Raw genomic sequence first — 20,008 nt, 5'->3', positions numbered from 1 at the left:
ACATACTACTGTAGACTTGTTTATATGTTGGATATGGGTTTACCTAGATAATGCGTCCCCAATCGACCAGCATGATGACCCGAGAGTTTTAACATCCACCTTATAAGGCTCCCAAGGCCTGGAGAACCCTAAAGGGGCTACCCTAGGCCTAAGGAGCCTAGGAGGCTTAGGCTTAGGCTCCCTAGGCTTAAGAGGGCACCTTAGGTATATTAGTATCTGATAGGCGGCGACCTTAGGCTGTGGTAGGCTAAGTTAGGGTCCTTAGGCTGGCCATGTTAAGCTTACTAGTTAGCAGTAGTTAGTAGTGTTGTATTCTCCCCTTCACCATCTCCACCAATTAAATATTTGCCTGCGCTGCGGACAATTGAATCCAAGTGCCAGTTCAGTCAGTCGCCGTGGCATCAACTCGAACATGGACTGTTGATGAAGCGACATTCCCAAACCTCTACTCCCTGTCGACTACTACCCGCCAACATCAATTCAACATCTCGTTCACCGGCGTCGCTCCTCGTCCTCACTACCTACCCACGAAAAACCCATCTCCTCTTGGTCTCCTCCATCAGTCTGGCAGATTCGACACCCCCAAGTCTCATCCTGCTTTTTCCTTCTGCCTCCATCTACGACTACACTATGTCATGACAGTCTTCCGATGTTGATCGCCCAGAACTGTGCCGATGTCTGCGCCGTCCACCCGCGGTCAACGCGGTGGCAGCTCAACAAGGGGTGGACGAGCGACCTCGTCTTTGTCCAACACTCGTGGTCGCGGTAGTTCGCGAGGACCGTCTGTCACGAGTCGCGGACGAGGTAGAGGCGGCGCAAATGTCTCGACCACCGGTGGTGACGGGCTACTACAAAAGCTGCGGACAGGGACGATCAAGAGAGGGTCGGAAAATGGCACATCCACACCGTCAGGAAGAGGTGGGTTCTATTCGTCTCTCAGCGAAACTGAACCGTTGGTTGCTAACCCAGAGAAAGGGCGCGGTGCCTCGACTACGGTGTCCTCCACGCCCAGTGTGCGAGGACGCAGTCGTGGACGCGGTTATCTGTCGCAATCCTTCAATGCGCCTAATCCTCAGCAGTCGTCGTCGCCGTCGTCGACACCAGCCTCTCGCCCATCCTCGCCTGCGCCCTCCAACCATCGCGACTTCATGAACGCCGCGTTCGCCAAGTTCCAAGAGGTGCGTTGCGATAAAATCCACGTCTTGCTGACCGCGGCCTTATCTATAGGTTTCTAACGTACGAATCCACATCTAGCTCAAACAAAAACGAGAGAAGGAGAGGGCCAAGGCAATTCGCGATGGATTTCTTGCAGATCCGGAGAAGAAGACGAGTCTCGACAAGGCCATTACCCCCGTCGGCACCTGTACCGAAATGTGTCCGGAATTCGAAAGAGTCGAACGGATCGTGCAGAACATGGTCGACAAAGCGGAAAAGGTCGAAAGATTGTCATGTCTACCTTGCTCGGCCGAATGCTGACCAGGGAGTGCAGGTCCACAATGAAGACACCGGGAAGGACATCCCTTCAGAGGACCGCATGGTGAAACGCTTCCGTCGGTCTGCTGCCGGATACGATGAACAGCTTCCCTCTGACATACGCACTCCGGCGACCCTCCAAAAGACTTTGGACTATCTCCTCGACAAGGTGATTGGGGGCGAAGAACGACTAGCCACCATCCACAAATTTGTTTGGGATAGGACCCGCGGGATTCGAAACGACTTCTCCATCCAACAAGTCACCAACGTGGACGATGTCAAGATCGCCGTCGACTGCTACGAGCGGATAGCCAGATTCCATATCCTGTCGCTTCATCAGTTGTCTAACCCGGACAATCTCATGGAGGGTGAACACTTTGACGCACACCAGGAACGGGAGCAACTCAACAACACGCTGCTCTCCTTGCTTTACTACTACGATGACAATCGGCAACGGGTGAATTTCGCGAATGAAGGCGAGTTCCGGGCGTACTGCATCATCTTCGAGCTCCAGTCGCAGCATCCAGATCTCGAAGATCGCATTCAATCCTGGCCTAAGCGTCTCCTGGACGACAAGAGGGTGCAGACAGCACTCAAGCTGTACATGGCTGCAGGCAACACCCTTTTCGAACAGGGCCCTCTGCGACCTACAGAGCCGTTTGCAATCGCTCAGAGTAAAGTGGGAGCCTTTTGGAACATCCTCTCGTCACCGGCCGTGCCATACATCATGGCGTGCGTGGCCGAGATCTACTTTGCCCCCGTTCGGTTCGCCGCCTTGGACGGGTTATGGCGATCGTGTAAGAGCGCGCCGGCAGCACAGCAATCCAAGTCCAGAGACTGGAGTCTCGCGGACGTGACAGACTTCCTGGGCTTTGACACCGAAGGAGAGACGAGGGACTTCTGCGCCGCTCTCGATCTTTACTTCGCCACGGACGAAAACGGCGACGAGTATCTCGACGTGACGTCCAACAGTGCTCATTCTCTCGATCGTGGGTGTTTCCATCCTCCACACATTGTTCAAGAACCACTTCTGATGTCTGCGCAGAATCCTCGATCCCCAATCGGCAGTCGTTCTCACGCACTTATGTCGAAAAGAAACGCTATCACCGCACACTGACCGCCGCGATCAACGCCGTGCCCGTGGCTGAGGCGATTCGACAGGGCCTCATAGAGCCGGAGGACGAGCCAGAAGGCGCAGAAGATGATGCAGACGCAGCTGGAGAAGACGACCAGAGCATGTTCGTCCCTGAAGCCAAAGCGACACCCACTCATGGTGCGGTCAAGTCTTCTCCCTTCGGATCTGCACTCAATCCCGAAGCCTCGTCATTCGCGCCGAAGGTTGCAGCCGGCCCTTCTTCTGTCTTTGGCAAACCGGCGGACAAGTCGACTTCGACTTTCGGGCAAGCGACGAGTTTCGGTCAACCGACAGCTTTCGGATCGTCTGGCTTCGGCAGCTCCGGTGTTTCTGTCGGCTTTGGTTCAACATCTTCGCCATCCGCATTTGGGAAACCTGCCGCCGGTCAGCAGCAGCAGCAGCAGCAGCAGGCTGAACCGTTCAGTTTTGGAGGCTTCGCTCACCCGCCGAAAGAGCCCTCGTTCAGTCCTGCCCCCTCGACACCTCCTCTGAGCGCCGAATCTGTCAAAACACCGACCTTCACTGGTTTCAATTTCGGACAGACAGTCACCACGGCTGCTGCTGCGGCCAGCACACCGGCAGTGGCCACATCTTCGTCTTCTGCTATTCCCCCTATTTTCGGCCCACGCGCAGTCTTTCCGGCCACCTCGGGGCCAGCTGAAGGTATGCTTCTATTTCCTGTTGCAAGCTGCGTTGTACATGCGTATCGACGCCAGACATGTCCAGTCTGTTTGTGTGTTTCTTGCTAATCATCTCGTCAAACAGAGTCAAAACCAAAGGCCAGCTCACCAGCAACACCATTTCCATTCGACAATTCGTCGCAGCCTGCTGTCCAGGCCCCCAAACCCGCCGAGCCAGCATCCAAAGTCCTGGCCACACCACAGACTGGTTTCCCTACAGCGCCGACGGTTTCCTTCCCACCACAGGCTTCACAACAGAACCCAGCGCCTCCTCAAGCCAATTCTACATCCAACGAAGCAAGATCACCACTCACGTCTCCACCTACCACCGAAGCATTCTCCTTCAAGCCGACAACGACAGCTACCGTTCCGCCACCGCCAACTTTCTTCTCCTCGCAGCCCCCATCGACTTCCGAAGCACCATCCAAACCTCCTTCAGAAGGGTTCAAATTTCCACCTGTCGAATTACCCACGTCCAAGTCTGCCGATCACGTCCCAGCCAAACCCGTTCCATCTCAAGCAGAGCCATCCCCCAAATCTTCGGTACAGCCCGCTTCTTCCTTGAAAGCAGCTCAGGAGAACACAGTGTCGTCGCAGTCTCCCCTTGCTCCTTCGGCCGAACCTGAGTTCACTCAAGCAGATCGGGATCAACTGGTGGACAATCTTGCCCAGGTGGCATTGCTCCGTAAGAATGGATTGATGCAGCATTATATTGAATACACGCTTCCTGATCTCATTCGGACCGCATTCAACCAGCATCAAATTGAGGTTCATGATGCTGCTGTCGGTAAGTACTTTTGGCAATCTCTCACTTATCTATCCATTTTGCTAACCACTCGACAGCGTCAATCCGCTCGCGGATTTTGGCGAGAAAATTCGGGTACATCTGGCGAACACGAGCGTGGAAGAACAGCCTCAACCGGCGGGCCAGGAACAGACGCCACCTTTTCGCCCAGACGATGAGAGCCGAGCAGGAGCGCAGGAAGAGAAGTGAAGAGGAATTGGAGGAAATCATTCGCGCCACCCAGGAGACCAAACGCCTACAGAAGGAGGTGGAACAGATCACCGAAGCCCGAAGATCCAAACACAGCAGCAGTGTTCAATCTGAGCATGCACCTGGCAAAGTGGCTGGTCAGAAGAGGAAGAGTTTCTCTGGACAAACACAGTCCGGCAGTGTCGTCTCGCAGAATGGGACCGGCCCTGGGACGCCTGCAAATCCAGGGCACAAGAGATCAAGGACGATGGGCACATTCTCCGAGTCCAACGTGTCCGACAGAAGCTCGCTGCCACCTGTCCCAAGCTTTCATGCAACCACCATGTCCAGACCGGCGCATCACCTTTCGATCTTCTCGGCCAAATCGACGCTGGGCCGCTCCGCCAGCAACCATGACTTGCGCCAGTCAACGTCTGCTCAGAAGGTCGACACAACCCACACGGATTACTTCCGACTCAAGGCGATGGGTATTGATCCCGACACCTCCATTATACCGGACACCGCCGAGACAGTTGCCCTCCGAAAGCGCCGACAGGAAGAAGAGAGAAAAGCCATCCTGGCTAAATCAAGCAGACGTACGGGCCCTGCTGGGTCTGTCTCTTTGCAGAGTTCTCCTACTACGAGCGCCGTTGCGGCGTCACCTCCTGTTGCCGGCAGCACCCCTTCTATGGTCTTCTCTCCGACATCTGAAGTAACAGCGCCGAAGACGACGGCCAGCGTTCCCACCGGTGCAGACGACTTTCTCAAGCAGATTCGAGAAGCGCGCCAGGCGATGGCCGAACAAGCCGAATGGTTCAAGGAGCAGACAGTCAGCCTCGAAAAGGAAATGGAGCAGGAGGAAGAATTCCGCAAGAGTCGAGACAGTCATGCTACGAGAGGCGGCAGTCTTGTTACATCCACTGCTGCTGATGCTCCTTCAACAAGTGTTCATGGTCTGGCTACGACGAATGGCTACGAGTATCAACCTGGGACGAGTCTATCCCGGACAGAAAGACGGATTCGCGCCACGGGTGCTCACGGTCTAGCAACGAGACCTCTGCGGTCGACTTCCGAGTACATCCCCGTCGCCATGTCTAAGAGAAGTGCGATGAGGTATATTAGTGCCCAGGGTGCGACCAATCCATCTCGATCCGGTGGACGATCAGCAACATCATTTGACACGACGACGCTGGGAAAGAAACGATCGCACTATGATGACGACGAAGAAGAAGCAGAAGAAGACATCGATCCAGACCTGGGGAGCAGCGGAGGACGAAAGGGTCAAGATGCCTTTGGTCACGTCGATCTCGGCGCACATCATCATGCGTCGAAGCGGCCGCGGTCTGAAGCGGAACATGGAGATGGTGATACAACTGCACGTGCAAATGTCCATGTGCAAGCTCATCGGCACCTTCACCAGACCAAGACCAGTCGGACTCGGAGTCGGAATCCTTACGACCTTCTCCAGTCTAATTCGATTGTGCAGGACGAAGTCGACGAAGGTGATGAACACCAAAGTGAAGAAGAAGAAGAAATCTTGGAAGATGAAGATGAAGAACTCGTCGAAGATATTGATCATCAGTCCACTCAGAGAGCGGCTCCAGATTACCACGACCACCACCAGGAGGAAGAGCAGGTGGAAGTCACTTCTAACGGTCAATATCAGTATCAGCATCCATACCCGACCCCGTACCGTGGCGATGCACACCATGACCAGGCCGAGAGGGAAGATCTCGAAGACGATGAAGACCTTCTCGAAGAAGAGGGAGAAGAAGAAGAATCCAACCTCGAGGAAGAGTACGAGTATGAAGAAGAATACGAGTACGAATACGCCGAGGAAGAGGAACGACAAGGCCAACATGGCCATGGCCAAGACCGAGAACGAGAACGAGGACAAGGACGAGGGCCAGAAACCACAGAAGATGAACTCGTCGAGGACGAAGGAGACGAAGACGACGAAGATGATCGAGAAGATGAAGAAGATTTCGATCAAGACGACGAGGATAGTCTCGACGCAACCACCACCACCACCCCGTCGACCACCTCGGCGCATTTGGCCAGTCGCGCGACGAGCAATGGGCCCGGCGCGAGCGTCGACGACGCACTGGTCTTGAGTGATAGCGACTGAATTGATTGATGGATTGGTTGCTTCTCTCTTCTGTATCATCTGCATCGATCTCGTTTCCCATCCCTTCTCTCTCCCTCTCACTCTCCTTACATGTAATGTAATATAATGTAATGTATTGTATTGTATGTAGTCAATCAGTTCAACTCCTAAGTCCAATTCGATCGGCGGAATCTCGTGTCGTGAATCTCATGTCGTGGGAAGAACGGGAATGGAGAACAGTCAGTCAGTCTACTAGTAAGTAGACTTGAGTCTCTCTGGTTCAAATACTAATAAACTCGTTCATGGAAACACGGATGGAGCTGAATCTCAGTCGCAATCTCAAGAAGCTAGATCATTCAACTTTCTCATCAACCTAATCTATATATAATAATGTATGTGTTTGGTTATCTGGCTGCGTCGTCTCCCCTCGTAGAGCCATGTCTGGGAGATGGAAACCACCAAGTCCCTGCGAGGTAGTAGACAGACACTTCCCTGTCTTGTCTGTTATAATTGTGATAGACCCATATACGTAGCATATGCCTGTCCTACTACGTCCATACAGTGGTAGCTCATTCAAAAAGACTACATGGGAACCATTCTGAGGGTTATAATTTTCCATTCTTCACTCTTGAAAGGCGAAAGTCTGCTTGGGGCAAGCAAGTACCTAACGAATCTAGCTACTCGGTCTTGACCGACATGTCATTTTCTCGCATTCCACAGCAATAAGATACAAAAGTCCCATTGTCGCGGGGAGAATTGCTGCGAGTTTTGAATGCACCCATCTTCTTGTCGTCTGTTCCATTTTTTTGCTTCTCCAAACCCGCCTTTTGGTGAAACCGGTCTTGAACCTGTCTTTTTTTTGGTCGGATGATGCCGTCTCTGAACTTCCTGACAGTTGAAAACATACCCCAGCCACTCCCGCCTGTTGGACGCCAAAAGCCATGGATTGTCCAGATATTGTTCAGTACTATTGGTACACTCCGTGACACCTCGTCAAGAAACAAACCCGTGTTGATTTGCACAAGTCATCAGTGTCAAGGTCCCAACCCAGACAAAAAACGAGGGTGATCAGAGTATGTGTGCACGTGGTCTGCAACCACCAAGAGAAAACCAGCTGCAAATCCCCTTCAATCAAAACGTCACCAGCGCCACTCAGGCATCTTCAGAAAAAGCCGACAATAAGTCATGTTCCAAAGTTATCACAAATGGAAGTTGTGCCATCCTCCAACCCACTCATGGTCATCCTCATCTGCCGATGACGTGTCGATCGCCCTAGCTGAACGCCAATCTTGGTTGAGATATGCCGGTCGAGCTTTGCTTCGACTGTCCCGGCGTTGTGAAGCTTGCTGGTCAAATCCTATCATGCTGGTTGGCCTCTTGCGCGAACCCGTGGTGAATGAGCGTTTCTTGGTACTCCAGGATTGAGGCCCGGTCTCCGCTTGAGGGTTGCGTCGTCGATTACCTAGAGCCGCCCATTTGTCCACTGGCATCTGCTTCGGTGAATGTCGAGGTGTACGGTCGCGCCCTGCGAAAGGATCATTCTCGTTCGCAGCATGACCAAGTTTAGTCGGCGACGTTGGTTTGGGAGTATGGCTGCGAAAAGCATTGCTGGAGGACCGACTCTTGGACTCGGTGAGAACTCCAGGAGGAACGGGGAGGTGACGTTTGTTGCTTTCATGGCTCCAGCCACGGGAAGCCCGATCGCCACGCAGATCCAAGGCGGATTCACGCTCCAATTCCTCTTCATCCTCCTCGAACATGTCGCTCCAGCTCTTGGCCACAAAATCATCCTTCTTACCAAAGACGGAAGACATGGTAGGGATGGGCCGCGAGGGGCGAGAAGGAAGAGAATGAGGGATAGGTACAGGGTCGGCCTGCGGTGGATGGCGGAGGGATGGGCGCTTGATTGCCATGGACTTGTAGGAGCCGTAGGCCGAGTCGTAGACCGATGACAGGGAAGGCGTGTTATTGTGACCGGAAAACCAGGACTCACCAAGCTTGAGGCTTTTCTCGGAAGCGAAAAGATCCTCTTCATACATGTCCGGAATAGAAGCCAGTTGTTGCTGCTTTCGCTGGGGGCTTGAGTGCAACGCCTTGGCCCATGGGAACGACTCGCCATCCATGTGAGGGCTTTGGAGTGACGGGGTACGGAGTGGCTCGCGGTTGGCGCTGGCTCGTACGACATCCCGTTCCTCGGCGCAAAACTCATCGAAAGAGTCGTCATCCGTGGTGAAAGTGACAGCGCGGAGGACAGCTTGCTTCAGGGCCCCAAGGTCACGTTTGGCAGGGTCCAGGGCCATGGCAATGGACAGGATCTCAAAGGTATCTTGGGACATGCCGGGGAAGATGTCGAACAAGGACTGGCGGTCTCGAACGTAATCAGCAAAGAGGACGTCCGACTCGGTTGGCGTAACAAAGGGGTTCTTAGCGAACAAGACGTTGAGCAAGCAAATCCCGATTGACCAAATGTCTGCCTTTGCCGGCGAGTAGCCATTACCAGCAGGATCATACTGCTCCGGTGCCATGTATCGGTCGCTTCCCACACAGGGCTCGTACGACCAGAGGCTTCGAGTGGCCAGTCCGAAATCGCCGAGCTTCAAGGATCCGTCATTGGTCAGGAAAATGTTCTCAGGCTTGATGTCGCGGTGGAATAGACCGTTAATGTGCATGTGGTGGACGGCGCTGATCAACTGCAGCATGAAACGTCTAACGTGTTCAGTCTGAAGGGGTCCATGGCCTAGACGAATGGCTTCGTAGAGATCTCCCTGAGAGCAGTATTCCAGAACCAGATAGGTATGAGCCTTGGTCTCGAAGTGATGGATGAGGTTGACCAGATGATCATGATACTTCAAGATGGCGTGGCAGGCAAGTTCTTCGGCACCTTCATCTGCACTCGAAACCGAGTTGGTGTGAGCTGCCACCGAGGGTTTGGTCAAGCATTTGATAGCTACCTCTTCTCCGGTTCGAGTGTCCTCAGCCAGAAAGACCATGCCAAAGGAGCCGTGATTGAGGGGAGCAATGGTCCTGAATCGGCCATCGAGCAACTCATCCTTACGGAAGCGATCTTTCATGCACTCCATGACGAACCGATGGCGGTAGGTGTAGCTGAGAGGAGAAGTGGTCTATTCGCTTTTGACAAAGTCCGCCACCAAGATGCTTTTGCCCTCCTGATAGAAACGACGGGGGATGGCACGGAAGAGGTTTGCACAGGCGTATAGACAGGAAGGATTTGTGAGAAGCGTGGGCGAGCAGCTGTGCTCAATGGGAGAAGACAAGGTCGAATGCAGAAACCGAGACACCAATCATAAATCCACCGTATAACTTCAAATCTTCAACCACCCGTATCATGTGTAAGAACACCTAGTCGAGAGAAACCGCGAAACTCCCAGTCGTCGTGTGTGGTCAGAGGCTCATAGAGAGGTATAGGTCGTGAACGTAAAACAAAGGAGAGCTGATCGATGACGCAGAGCCTCAAGGCCCGTTGTGCAGTCGAACAAGCACTGATAGCGTAAAGAGCGTCGATTTATTGCGTCATGGTCATAGGCTGGGTCTTGTTCCGGCAGAGCCAAAGGATAGCGAGAGAAGGAGTTGAGGATAGAGAGAGTTGAGAAGAGTGCTGCAGGTAAGGAGACTCGTAGTATAGGTGGAGCAGAAGGTAGGCGAGCGTAGATGTGTCAGGGAGGACAATGCTCTCAACAGGCAGCCACAGGAGATGCCACCGATGCTGGGTTGAGTGACCGAGAATCAGATCGGATGGATCGATGTATAGGAGAGAACGGTCGATTCGCCTTTGTCTCAAAGGACTGGAGGGCTCCTTTGTTGCAAGATGATGTTATTGTGGTGACAGCTCGGGGGTGCAAGCCCAAGAGCACCACAACGATGAGTTCACCCAGCAAGCCGAGGATTCGACAGCGACGACAGGACTCGAGAGAGTGGTAGACGTTTTAACACCGACAATCCAAACACAGCACACAGCTCAAAGGTATAGGAGAGTTATAGGTACAACTGTGATCTCTTTGCCCGAGTCGTATGAGTGGTATACTCTGTAGGTCGGGGAGGTGGGGAGTGAGAGCAGTGGGGTGAGGTGTCGCCCGGTGACAGCTGAGGAATGCAGGAAGGAACGGTCGTCGAGACGTAGAGAAATGGCGAAGGAGAGACACGGCTTTGGTATGTTTGGAGGTAAGAGAAGATATGAGAGCTCGCGAGGATCTTGTCTTTATCACATTGCAGAAGGATGGGATTGAAGGTGCGGTGAGAGTCAGAGGCGATAAGATGGGAGGGAGAGTGAGGTAAACATAGCAGAGCTGGAGATGGGGAGGGTCTCGGGTCCGGGTCTGGGTCTGGGTCTTGGTCTTGGTCTTGGATAGGACTGGACACTCACACTGGCATGCGAGACTACCTACGGCCGGCGAGGCGGTGTCGGTATCTGCCACCTGTTGTCGCTGCGATGGGTCCCGTGGGTGCCGTAGTAGCTCATAGTGGTTTAGTAGCGGTAGCCTAACAGGCCCCTGGCATAAGTGGGTTGCTAATTGATTGAGCAAGTCTGGGGGGAATCACCACTAAGAGAGAGGCCCTGGGAGCCTATGCCGCGACGCCGCCGGACAACGAGCAGCGCCTGGACCGATGAGCAGTGTCAGACCTGGAGCTTCGAGGGACCGAGCGCAGGAGGGCAGCAAGGTCGTGCAGCAACTCGACAAATCACGCGGATCGATTGGAAGGTCATGGAATTGGCGGGCAGATAGAACGGCCATTGAGAAAGCGCATGGTGGGGTCGCTGGTCTCTGATGCCTGTTCCCATGCTCCTATTAGAAGAACCACTAGTCATGCATTATTCTGCATAAGCTACAGATCTAAGCTGCCTCAGGACTAGTGGCCTCTGTTCCCGCTGCACCACGCAATTTCCTCCTAGAGCGTGACCACAATTACCAGGCTGCCCGCGTCTTGCGTGCTCCATTCCACGCCGCACCCTGAAAGGGATGGCGCCATACGGTGGATTTCTTGGTGCTGGCTGGCAGTGCCACTGTAGCAAACAAGGCTTCAACCATCACGGCATCACAGCTGGAGCTCGAGATGGCCGCATTCAGATCAGCCCAAGATCTAACGTCTCAAGTTCAACCAAGACATGTTCATACGTGTTACGCTCACGATCCTCTGATGGAGCTCCAGTGTTCCTCCACCGCGATAGCAGTGTTCCGCTTTCGGCTATACGCTTTGTCCTCTCCGTGTCCTTGAGCCAATAGTCACGCCATGGTAACCACGAGCCTACCACAGTACAGAACACCCTGTACTCTGCCTGACGCTGCTCCTAAACGGCCGACCCGCAAACACGTAGCCCTCAGGGTCCTCCCCTCAAGGCTGCAGTGGTAGAGAACGCAGCAGAAACAGGAACAGGACACTGCAAAGCATGCTGCATCTATGGAGGGAGGGCCATTGGTCTCTCTTCTTTTGAAACCTCCTTACAAGAGCCAACCAGCAGGACTCGCGCATCAGCTTTCTGAAAGTCTGCTAAGCTGCCATATTCGGTGCGACATAATTGCTCCCGTGTCTGTATGGATACACCTTGTAACAACAACCATCCCACAGCCAACATCGGCCTGTTCGGCTCGGAGGGTGCCTAGAGTTATTTTCCGTCGACTTCATTTCATTGATGGAGTCCAACAAGGAGAAAAGATGTCATTCGTATTAATTGCTCACGATGGGGCTTTCTTCCTTAGGATCCGGTTCCTAGGTGTTCCCCGCAGAACAGACTCGTGCCCAAAGGGGACTACATGTTCTGTACTCTGTACAGCATCAAGATCAATGCCAACAGGGACGCAATGTTGTCCTTCAATCCCTCTTGAACAGCGGATTGAGAACATCCAGAGGAGCCTGACAATATTGTATCTACGAGGTGCAAATCGCACCCTTTTCCAGCACTGACATCAGGAGCCCCGGGTCAGGTCATGTGACCATGTTTTGATAGGATCCAGGGGCCAGTATTTCCGGGCGATCCTCTGGGACTTGGGACATGTCGCATTCCATCAGTTTCCATCAGTTTCGGGATCTCAGCATGGTCTCACACGCTGCCAATAGTAGTCCGACACTGAGAACCGAGACAGACGCGTGGCAGAACTCGACGCAACTGCGGCCTGTCAATATGCTGACATGTGTCTGATCAGCAATCCCTTCCACCAAGCGACATGAAGCTGAGGGGTATCATTCCTATTGATACGATTGTTGTTATCGACCATCATCAGCTATCTGGATGGCACGTGAGAGCGCAGAGACTGATTGGCTGTTGAGGCCATAACAACTCATCTCCTGCAATTCCCGAGTCCCCAAAGGCGCTGACACTGGCGGTTTCGAAGACTATGCGAGACGAGGGGTTGCTGTTTCAGCCCAACACAACAACATATCGGGCACTGGCAGTAGTCGGGACTTGCACCGAAGCCAAGATCACGTACCGCTCGTCTCCCGATGTCTCATCTTATTGTGTACGGGCCAATTGTTACATTATACATCCGGTGCTGCAATCTACAGTGCACAATATCTGGAAGTCCGGCAAACTCACCATCATTGCCGTTGAGAATGGGTTCTTTTCGCCCAACTGTCGGTGTACATATAAAATTTCGATTGCAATTTCAACAAAGGATGCTTCTCACTCACGTCGTCCCTCTCGCCTTGAAGCGGCGTGGTCTAATGCAGCTGGCGGCCCAGTGGACATGTCCAGAGATGCAGACTGTGCATAAGTGCCAGAGCATTTTCCCCTTCATCTGCAAGGTGTCTAGCGCCTATCTATGTTTTTTGTCCCACTACGGCCCTCCGGTCGAGACGAGCCACAGACAAGGCTGTTTGAAGACCACGATGCAGTCTCTATGCGGTATAACTGGGTCTCACCGACGCAGTAGGAGCAGGTCCTGAAGACAAATCATCCCCTCTTGCTCGCATAGAGAGTACAGAGGTAGTCGAGTGGCAGGCGAGCTGCAATCCTATCTATCTACTATGGATACCAAGTAGCATGCGTCCGTCGGCGAGACGGGCCGGTACTTGCTCTTGGTCCTGCAAAGTAACTGGTTCCTTTCGCCGTCACCTCCACCAACCCGTCGATCGTGCACTGGCAGTGAGTGGGTCGACTTGATTTCCTAGCTTTGGCCTGTTGGGCTTTCTCCCCAGTCCGAACATGAACTTGACCTGAACAGCGCCTACTCTAACAACGAACATTCATTCATGCCGAACTGGAACAGTGAAGGCTGCGCTTCGTCGTTGTCAAGCACATTTGATACAGAGTCGACGAGTGCTCATCCTGCCACGGCTCCTTCTGCGACATGATTGATCATCCCCGTACGCGGGTCGCCTGTATCTGATCGTCGAAGCGTACGTGTTGACAATCTTCTTGAAACAAAAGCGTCGAACACACAATGGGTCGTCTTCTTGACTTCTCAAACCAGGTTTTCCTCTTCTTCCATGCCGACTCACTCACTGCCCTCCACCGACTGATGCCTACAAGAACACACCGGGCATTGGAGGCGCCAGTACGTCTCCTCAGACTATTTACGGTAAGTTGGACCGAAGAAAGATATCTGCTAGTTTTCGATGCCGCTCGATACGGTGTCTCGATCTAGGATTCCTAAGCGACACCATCCAACAGCCATTCCCACCCTCCACCATCGACCAGTTTTTTCTCTCTCGGGTGGCGGTGTATATACCGACTTTTCATTCAGACAAGAGGATCGCATGGTTTCTTCTCTTGCCTGTGTCCGTCCATTGCGACCTTACGGACTCGATGGGCTCTCCCCGCTAATGATCCTCTGTCACACTGTAAGTCAATTCACCGACGATGCTTGGCCTGGCAAGCGTGCATGCAGACAGGGCTTTTGCGAGGTGCGCGAACAACACTACGATCTTTTCTTGCAAATTGCCGAGTCGCACCATATCTTGCTGGACGCGCATCGAACATTCAGCCGTTCACAGGTCGGACTCGACCACAGATATCTGCGCTTTCAGGAGTGTGTTTCGTTTCCTGCGCTGCGCTGACGATTGTACCGCCGCCGCGGCTTGGTATCGTGTCTTGTCTAAATACTTTCGTACGATAGTGCTGCTACCAGTTCGGCACATTGCCTAGTTACCTGGTGGTCTTCCATCCGCACGAAGTGGTACAAACGCCATCAGAGAGCCATTCCCTTGTGCTTTTGAAGATCCTGGATCAGCATCTATTGTTTCTTTCTCATGTATTAGAGTCCGGTGTGAGTGCGACCCCAATGTCCTGCCCAAAACCCAGCACCTGCTCTTCATATCTATCTCGCCATCATAACACGACAAACCAGCCATTTGACCGAGGGCAAGAGAGCTGGCCGGGACGGATGGGGCCTATATCGATCACTCTAATGGGATCGAATGCGTCTGTATAATCAGTTCAGTCGTGGTTGGCTAGGATATCAGGCAACTCTATCTCTTCTGGATTGTTGGCGACCACTTGGTCGATAAGCAACCGCGATGGATCGGGAGAGAACATAACCGCGGTGTTCTTCATCTTCTGTAGAAGTCCAAATCGCGGTGCTCGGCCAATTGCTGCGTCCACAACTAGTAAAGTAAGCCCCTGCGTACATCAACAGCGGGACAGTACCAGCAGCTGTGATGCTCGGCTCTATGCAGTCACGGCAACAGTTTTCATTTTGCTTCGAGAGAAATGCGGATTGAGGACACAAGAGTCGGTGGTCTCAGAGGGAGCCGCATCTATCATGCCCCCAGTCGCCTGCACACTGGAAATCGCGTCCCGTTTTCGCAGTCGTTCGGCCCGCAAACAACGATCAAGCTGTGAAGATGGTCGACAATGACACCCGACACTCGTCAAAGCGCACCGCCCAGAGCCTCGACGAGCCAAAGCGCAAGCCTGACCTTCAAACCGACACGACGGTCGATCTTGGCCAGATCGTCTTGTGTCACAACCGTGGCATTGGCCTGCAGATTTTCCGTTTCCTGCTTAAGGCGCGCCTTGAGACCTTCGTCGCCGGTGACCACCATGGCTCCGATTTCCAGGTCGAGACTGTAGCTGCGCTTCGTGTAGTTGCTGCTGCCAACGACGGTGATGCTGGGTCCCGTCTCATCCACCACAGCAGCAGAATCGGCTCCGGGACCGGGCTGAGGTGGAAGGGTCACCCAAAGCCCCTTGGCGTGGTAAGTCATGCCGCCGGGCTCGCCGACAGTGCCTTTGCGCCATTCTTTCAGCTGGATCACGTCCGTTTTACCCGCCTTGGCGACGGTGCGAAGAAACCGGCGTGACAGCAAAGTGTACGCCGCCGGCAGCATGCCGCTGACGCCCTTGCTGCCGTAGAAGCCATTGGCCCAGGGTGACGCCGTGATGACGGTGCAGGCTTTTTCAAAGTCCTCCGTGCCTGGCCCCGAGAGTGCCTTGCCGACCTCTGGGGCCGCCGCGATCAAGAGCTCGCAGATATCCGGATCGATGTTGAAATAACCGGCCGTGAACGTCCACGTGGAATTGCGGAGTCGTTCGTCGTCGGCCAGATTCGTCAACAGGCGCGTGAGAGCGGGTTTCTCGGTCGACGTGTAGGTCGCAAACTCGTAGTCGAGAAAGGCCATGTTCCTGGGTTGGCCGAGCAGTATGTCAAACTGAGCCAGCGGATACACGAATGTCTTGTCCTTGGTGAACGGCACGGGGAACATCTTCTGACGTGCCTTCTTGTGGATCAGTGGCTCGAGGCTCTGCTTTGCGTACGCCTTGAACCGTTTCGTATGCCACAGCGGATCGGGAAAGCCACGTTCGTGCGGACTGATGAGCTCAAACCCGCCCGGTCGCTGGTCCGACGGGACCAGCGTGTACGACAGGTCGCAGACAGCTTCGTGGACCGCGGCGTAGAAGTCCGTGAGCTCCTTGGAGGAGAAGATGTGATATCGATCCTGCCGATCCGTAAAGTAATCGTTCGACAGATTGGCACTGTGGAGGCACAGGTATAGATCATGGTCAGAGTCCTCTCTTGACATAAGGACAAATGCAAAAGAAACAAACAACAACAACAACAACAGAAGTGATACCAGTTGGGACTCCTACATACCCTGACAACATGATCTCGTCATCAAACCCGTACAGCTTCATGTGCTGGAGACCCCAGCCCTCATTGATGCGTTTAGGCATGTATTTCTTCTTCCAGCCGTTCAGATTGGGCGTGTGGAACATGGAGACCCGCACGCGGTCGCCGAACTGCGACACCAGAGGCGCCAGCAGAGTCGCGCATGATGGCTCAGGATCCTCCCTGGTTCCTCGCAATGCATCTGTCAAGATCGACAGCTCGAGGTTCGGATTGTCCTCGAGTGCCTGCCTCAGGGTATCGATCAATTCATGTTCCGTCTTGCCGATGTACAGCGTCGAGAGGTAGATCCTTCGCCGCGCGCCTCGGATTTTCGCCTGCAAAGCAACTTAGCCATGGCTCCCCCCTTGTCTCGTCGCGCTCTTTCTTGAGGGGGACATCGTGTTACCTTCAAGGTCTCGTAGAATGCGGTCGGGGAATCGAGGATCTCAATGTTGTCCGGGTCGATCTCGAACCGCGGGGCGACATGGTCAAGCTGCGAGGTGACGCCCGCCAGAGGATGTGCCGTTGACGGCGGAGCATGATGAGCCGTCGGCGGAGAGCTCGACGAAAATCGTCTGGCGACTGTCCGAGCAGCTGGCGGAGATGGGAATCTGCTGCTTCGAGCGCAGTTTCGAAAAACTCGCACTCCAATGCTCCGGGCCAACATGTCAACACCAGGCCTTCACCGACGATTACCTCGCATGCGGCTCCCTTTTCCCCATACTGCTGGACAAGAACTCGAAAGAGAATATGTGGACGTCAAAAACATTCTACGGATCCCGAAGGAATTTGTAGCCACCTTCTGTCGGGGGCCACCATGCAATGCGTCGGTAGGATTCTCATGCCGCTTTAACGGCCACCAACAGATGAACTCGACTCCAAGACGACCACATCTCTGGTGTAGTATGGCAACATATTGGAATATTTATGGAACTTATACATTAGGTGAACCATGAACGACCAGTCTAATTGTCCCATCAAATAGATCATTCTCAGATGATGGTTATAATGTATATCATTATGATTTTCAAGAACGCCAATGCCTATGATGCCTATGATGCCTATGATGCCAACCCAATTTTATATACGTTGTCCTCACATGGGAGGTATGTACAACATGCCCGTTTCAGTCATGGCTGACAGCGGGACCATGCATTCAAGACAGAGAGAATTGATACACAGGACTGGTAAGCCCCCGCGATGCTGCACGGTGACCAACATGGTCCCGAGGACCTGGGTGACGGGATGCGGGCGTCGTACGATGCTGGTCCATGCTGATTCGCCTCAAGATACTCATAGAGCAAAGGCAGCCACACCAGCAACAATCACAAGGCCGGCAATCGAACCTTCGACCTTGGACGCAGCACCGGTGTAAACGGCATTTGCACCAGTTGAGGTGGCGGTGCCACTCTCGCCGGCGCTTGAACCACCCGAGGAGCCACCTGTAGCAAAGCTGAAGCCGGTGCCAGAGGCAGAGGCAGTGCTACCCGCAGAAGCGGTCGCGACCACAGTGCTTGTGATGGCGGAGCCGGCCGCCGTAGCAGTTCCGGAGCTACCAGATCCACCGATGGCGGAAGTGGCTGTGCCGTTCAACGTGCTCGAAGTCTGAGAGCCGCTGGCAGTGGCAGTTGACGATGAGTTGGCAGCAGCGGACGAAGTCGTGGACGTGGAGGAGGTTGAGTTGGAGGTATGGCCGGAGGTGGCATTGCAGGCCAGGTTGTAAAGCGGCACACCGTTGTTGCTCACACCGAAGGATGGCGTCGCGCCAGCATCAGCAAGGATGTACCACCAGAAATCGATGCCCCGGTGTTCAAGCTCGCATGCAACATCCTGCCAGTAGGTCTCGGCGTTGTCAACGCTGGCGACGGCCTCGCCAGAGACCGGACCAGAAGTGGGCCAGCCAGACTCGGTGACCCAAATAGGTCTGCCTCCGGCGACATTAGCAACCTTGTCGTAGGCCTCGAAGAAAAGGTCACCAGCATTGCCGATCGGGTTATCATCGGCCGTTTGGTAGTATGGGTACTCGTCCAGACCCAAGAAATCGCAGTTGGAGATGACCTCGGCATTGGAGCTGTTCGTAAACACGTTCCAGGTGTCGACGTGACCGACAGGCTTGCTGGCGAGGGCTGTGCCCTTGATGATGTCGCGAACCTGACCAATGTAGTCTACAAGAACATCCGGAGTCTGACCAACACCGCTGCCTTGTGCGATACCGATTGGCGAGATTCGGTAGAGATCTTCGCTGCCGACCGAAATACCCACAACAAGATCAGCGAAAGCAGAACCATACTGTTGGATGGCGGATTTCAAAGCGGTAAGTTCGTTGTTGAAGGTGTCCTGGGGGGAGGAAGCCCACAGGCCGAGTAGCAGAGTGGTCTTGGTGTCAATGGCAGCCTGGATGGCATCAATGACGGTGTCGGTGGTGCCATCTTGAATCATGGTGTACAGTCTTGCACTGGTGAAGTCGTCGGCACCAGCCAGGGCGGCAGCAGTCTTGAATTGGCTGGCGAAGCCGTTGTAGTCTTGACCCTGGGAAGCATAGTTGAAACCGCGGACCTGCGCGAGGGCAGCGGAAGCTCCGCCGAGGAGGGCGAGGAGTGAGGCCTTCATATTTCACGGTGTAAGCGAGTGTGGTGTCTAGATCTGGCGAGAAGATCTGATTCAAATGGAACGATGTATCCAAGCGAGCGTATGAAGAGGTGATGAGAAAGATGGAAAAGGCGATTTGTGAAAAAGTGAGTGAGTGGAAAGGAAGCACCGAAGAATGTGGAATGGGCGCAGTCCAAAAACGATTGATGACTTGAATAATGCAGTGGGCAAGAAAACAAGAGAAGATTGCAGTCCGCAGTGCCTTGGGGGGAGGCTCCATTTTGTGATTTGAGGTGGATGTGTGTTGTAGCACTGCTATGCGAACCGGGGGCGGAAGAAGGACCTTGCACTGAAGGGCAGGCGCCACCCGAGACGGCAGCCAGTCACAGGCCGGTACAGGCCGGTGGTTCCTGCCTCGCTTGATTGTTGGTTCCTGCATCGAATGACGTGGCGTCAGTGGCGACACGAGGTTTCACAATATGCCCGTGTCTGACGAGCCCTGAATGACTGCGCTTTGGTGGGAATGCACCCGTGCGTGGTAATAATCTGCTCAGTCAGACAGACCAGTTGACTTTTCTCAGGCACGGCAGGCGCAGTCACTAACAAACACACTTGCCCCATTCAAGCCAAAAAGAGGCTTGAGCTTCCTGAAGTTGGGATCCACGCCACAACAATCCCTTCCCCTATTCTCCCTAGTCAGCGTACCTGATGATCCTGTCAATCTGTGTAGACGACTCCATCAAGGCCCATCCGCTGCCATCCACGGCCCAAAGGCTTCCAAAATACCTATGAAAGGCTCGGCGGAGAAAAGAGTTGTGGGGAGTGAGCTATTTCAGTACCTATGAAGCTTGGGTGTTACGTACCAGCGAACTCCCAAAGACCATAGTATGGCATTCCAGAGGCACAAGGTATGAAGAGAGACGGATTCGGCCAATTCAAATCTCCCTTCCAAACAACAACATGGGCCTTTTGTTCAATGCGTGACGT

At 53.8% G+C, this 20,008-nt stretch overlaps 4 protein-coding genes across 4 annotated transcripts; 1 reads left to right on the top strand and 3 right to left on the bottom strand.

Annotated features, from left to right (window-relative positions):
- Positions 1-674: 674 nt before the first annotated feature.
- Positions 675-6,389, top strand: A1O1_07478 (uncharacterized protein; the record flags this gene model as incomplete). The annotated part of the gene is made up of 7 exons (XM_007728346.1): positions 675-918; positions 976-1,178; positions 1,255-1,434; positions 1,490-2,462; positions 2,519-3,271; positions 3,374-4,075; positions 4,132-6,389. 7 exons carry the CDS (start codon positions 675-677, stop codon positions 6,387-6,389), a joined length of 5,313 nt encoding a protein of 1,770 aa, XP_007726536.1.
- Positions 6,390-7,567: 1,178 nt separating this feature from the next.
- A1O1_07477 (serine/threonine protein kinase) lies at positions 7,568-9,448 on the bottom strand (the record flags this gene model as incomplete). Its single annotated transcript, XM_007728345.1, has 1 exon — positions 7,568-9,448. The coding sequence occupies one exon, from the start codon at positions 9,446-9,448 to the stop codon at positions 7,568-7,570; it is 1,881 nt and encodes a 626-aa protein (XP_007726535.1).
- A 5,746-nt stretch (positions 9,449-15,194) lies between these two features.
- Positions 15,195-17,099, bottom strand: A1O1_07476 (phosphatidylserine synthase; the record flags this gene model as incomplete). Its single annotated transcript, XM_007728344.1, has 3 exons — positions 15,195-16,299; positions 16,418-16,767; positions 16,839-17,099. The coding sequence occupies 3 exons, from the start codon at positions 17,097-17,099 to the stop codon at positions 15,195-15,197; spliced, it is 1,716 nt and encodes a 571-aa protein (XP_007726534.1).
- Positions 17,100-17,725: 626 nt separating this feature from the next.
- On the bottom strand, positions 17,726-19,042 carry A1O1_07475 (uncharacterized protein; the record flags this gene model as incomplete). Its single annotated transcript, XM_007728343.1, has 1 exon — positions 17,726-19,042. One exon carries the CDS (start codon positions 19,040-19,042, stop codon positions 17,726-17,728), a length of 1,317 nt encoding a protein of 438 aa, XP_007726533.1.
- Positions 19,043-20,008: the final 966 nt, after the last annotated feature.

The sequence above is a fragment of the Capronia coronata genome, assembly GCF_000585585.1.
Source record: "Capronia coronata CBS 617.96 chromosome Unknown acBCG-supercont1.6, whole genome shotgun sequence".
Lineage (NCBI taxonomy): Eukaryota > Fungi > Ascomycota > Eurotiomycetes > Chaetothyriales > Herpotrichiellaceae > Capronia > Capronia coronata.
This window is presented reverse-complemented; position numbering and strand designations above follow the sequence as displayed.